Here is a 3,397-nt window from a genome sequence, read left to right as displayed (position 1 = left end):
TATGGGATGATTGAATTGACAACTGCCACTTCAGGGCTTTTGTCAGGAGTTGGTTAACAATGTCAAGTGCCTCCTAGGCCTTGGATGTCCATTCGAAGTGATCAGCCTTCTTCAGAAGTCGATAAAGGGGGAGACCTCATTCGCTAAGGCGGGAGATGAAGCGGCTGAGCACGGCGAGGCACCCCATAACCCGTTGTACCCCCTTTATGTTCTAAATTGGGCCCATCCTTGTGATGGCTGAGATCTTCTCTGAGTTGGCTTCGATGCCATGCTCGAAGACGATGAAACCAAGCAGCATGCCCCTCGGGACCCCAAAAACACACTTCTCAGGATTGAATTTGATGCCGTTCGCTCAAAGTTTTGCAAAGGTCTGCTCAAGATTGGCTACGAGGTGGTCAGCCTGTTTGGATTTGACCACGATGTCGTCAACGTAGGCCTCAACGGTCCGCCCGATGAGGTCCCCGAAGCACTTGAGCATACAACGCTGGTATGTGGCCTCTACGTTCTTTAGACCGAACGGCATTATGACATAGCAGAATGATCCGAAGGGGGTGATGAAAGATGTCGCGAGTTGGTCAGACTCTTTCATTGCAATTTGATGGTACCCAGAGTACGCATCAAGGAAGTAGAGGGTTTTGCACCCTGAGGTAGAGTCAACCATCTAGTCTATACATGGCAAAGGAATCGGATCCTTTGGGCATGCCTTGTTGAGACCCAAATAGTCAACACATATCCTCCATTTCCCAATCTTCTTTCGTACAAGAATAGGATTGGCTAACCACTCTGGGTGGTACACTTCCTTGATGAATCCGGCCACCAAAAGCTTTGCGATCTCCTCGCCGATGGTCCTGCGTTTCCCCTCATCGAAGCGATGCAGGTGTTGTTTCACCAGCTTGGAGACTAAGTGGATCTTCTAGGTGTGCTCGACAACTTCCCTTGGAATGCTTGGCATGTCTGAGGGTTTCCACGCGAAGATGTTTCTGTTGGCGTGGAGGAAGCCGACGAGCGCGCTTTCCTATTTGGAGGAGAGCGTGGTACCAATGCGCACCGGTTTTCCCTCGGTGCTCCTGAGGTCCATGATGACTTCTTTAGAGCCCCCCGTAGGCTCGAAAGACCCAGTCAACTTCTTGGGGTCGGGCACTTCTTCGGTGACCTCCTTCCTGATGGCGGTGAGCTCTCCGAAGGCGATGATTGCTAGGGCATGATCGCAGCACTCGACCTCGCACTCATAGGCATGCTGGAAGGAGGTGCCGATGGTGATGACCCCATTGAGGCCTGGTATCTTTAGCTTGAGGTATGTATACTTGGGGATGGCCATGAACTTCGTGTAGCATGGACATCCTAGGATGGCGTGGTAGGTTTCGGGGAACCCGATGAAAGCTCTAGTTTGGTTTTGGTGAATTGATGAAATCCTAAGTGCTAACCTAGTTTATCAAGTGATCGTGATATAGGTAGCACACTCCAAGTTGCGTAGCAAACAAAGATCATAGCATGATGAAGATGATGCCATGGTGATGATCAAGTGCTTGGACTTGGAAAGAAGAAAGAGAAAAACAAAAAAGCTCAAGGCAAAGGTATAAACCATAGGAGCTATTTTGTTTTAGTGATCAAGACACTTAGAGAGTATGACCACATTTAGGTTTGATAGCCATACTATTAAGAGGGGTGAAACTCATATCGAAATGAGGTTATCAAAGTGCCACTAGATGTTCTAACTCATTGCATATGCAATTAGGATCTAGTGGAGAACTAACACCCTTGAAAATGTTTGTGAAAATATGCTAACACATGTGCACAAGGTGATACACTTGGTGGTTGGCACATTTGAGAAAGGGTGAAGAAGTTAGAGGTGAAATGGAGTTGGTCGCAATGATGCTGGCGTCGGTCAACTGATTGGATGCTAGGTCACTCTGCGACCGAACGCTGAAGGGATGCATCCGGTCGTGTTGTCGGTTAGCACAGTAAGAAGTCACAGTGTGACCGGGCGCTGGCAGGGTCCGGTCGAGCATGACCGGACATGTCCGGTCGGCAAAAGTCAGTTTTGGAACCTTACTATAAACGACCGAACGCTGGGTGTTTAGCGTCCGATCAACTCAGGCGCAGTGTCCGGTCAAGGCAGATGACCATTGAAGTCGGGACACGTGGCTGACTATGAGCGAACGGACGCTGGGGGCTCAGCATCTGGTCAACTAACCGAAGCGTCCGGTCAGCCCGCGTTATGCCCAGTGAAGGGGTATAACGGCTCTATTTTGTGGGGGCTTCTATTTAAGCCCCATGGCCAGCTATAGCTCATACCTTTGGCCATTTTCATTGACATAGCAACCTTGTGAGCTTAGCCAAAGCCCTCCCACTCATCTCCATCATTGATTCATCATCTTTGTGAGATTAGAAGAGAATCCAAGTGCATTGCTTGAGTGTTTGCTTCTACAGGCACTTGTTGTTCGTGTTTCGCTGTGGGTTTCTCTTGTTACTCTTGGTGGTTGCCGCCACCTAGATGGCTTGGAGCAGCGAGGATCATTGAGCAGAGGGTGGTGATTGTCTCCGGCTCTGATCGTGGTGATTGTGAGGGGTTCTTGACCTTTCCCCGGTGGAGAGCCAAAAGGTACTCTAGTGGATTGCTCGTGGCTTGTGTGATCCTCATCTTGTGTTGGTTGTGCGGCACCCTATTGAGGGTTTGGCATGTGAAGCCAATTAGCGCGTGAACCTCCAAGTGAGTGAATTGCCACAACAAGGACTAGCTTGTCGGCAAGCAAGTGAACCTCAGTAAAAGTCATTGTGTTCATCATTGATTCCGAGGTGATTGGTCTTCATTGTTATTCATCCTTGTGATTGATTGGTTTCTTCATCTACACGGCGGTATAACCTTATTGATCACTCTCTTGACTTTACCGCAAAATAGTTGACAAGCTCTTTAGTGTAGCTAGTTGTGAGAGCTTGGTTGGTTGGTTGGTGTGGCTCTTTAGTTAGCCTTTGAGAGCACACTAACATAGGATAGTGTCATAGCTATTGTGTGAATAGACACTATCTAAACTAGAATTGTGGTAGGTGGCTTGCATTTTGAGTAGGCTAGCGCAACACTTGCTTTGCCTTATAATTGTCTAACCATTTTGGTTAAGTATTGTTGTAGAAATTTTTATTAGGCTATTCACCCCCCTCTAGCCATTAGGACCTTTCAAGTGGTATCGGAGCCAAGGTCACCGTGATTTGAGGCTTAACAACCTTCGGTGTAAAAATGGCTCTAATCAACAACACCAAGAAGCCACCCCAATTTGATGGCACAAATTATCCCTATTGGAAGTCAAAGATGACCACACACATCAAGTCAATCAATAGAAAGGTGTGGAAGGTGGTAGAAACCAAAATTGAGATTGGTGATCTAGAAAATCCACCGTGGCCG

General features: G+C 47.9%; 1 protein-coding gene across 1 annotated transcript; it reads right to left on the bottom strand.

Moving 5' to 3' along the window:
* Positions 1 to 1,015: 1,015 nt before the first annotated feature.
* On the bottom strand, positions 1,016 to 1,318 carry LOC136479849 (uncharacterized). The gene has a single exon (XM_066477580.1). The coding sequence runs from the start codon at positions 1,316 to 1,318 to the stop codon at positions 1,016 to 1,018; it is 303 nt and encodes a 100-aa protein (XP_066333677.1).
* Between the last annotated feature and the right edge of the window lie 2,079 nt (positions 1,319 to 3,397).

Source organism: Miscanthus floridulus, chromosome 9, assembly GCF_019320115.1.
Source record: "Miscanthus floridulus cultivar M001 chromosome 9, ASM1932011v1, whole genome shotgun sequence".
Classification (NCBI taxonomy): domain Eukaryota; kingdom Viridiplantae; phylum Streptophyta; class Magnoliopsida; order Poales; family Poaceae; genus Miscanthus; species Miscanthus floridulus.
This window is presented reverse-complemented; position numbering and strand designations above follow the sequence as displayed.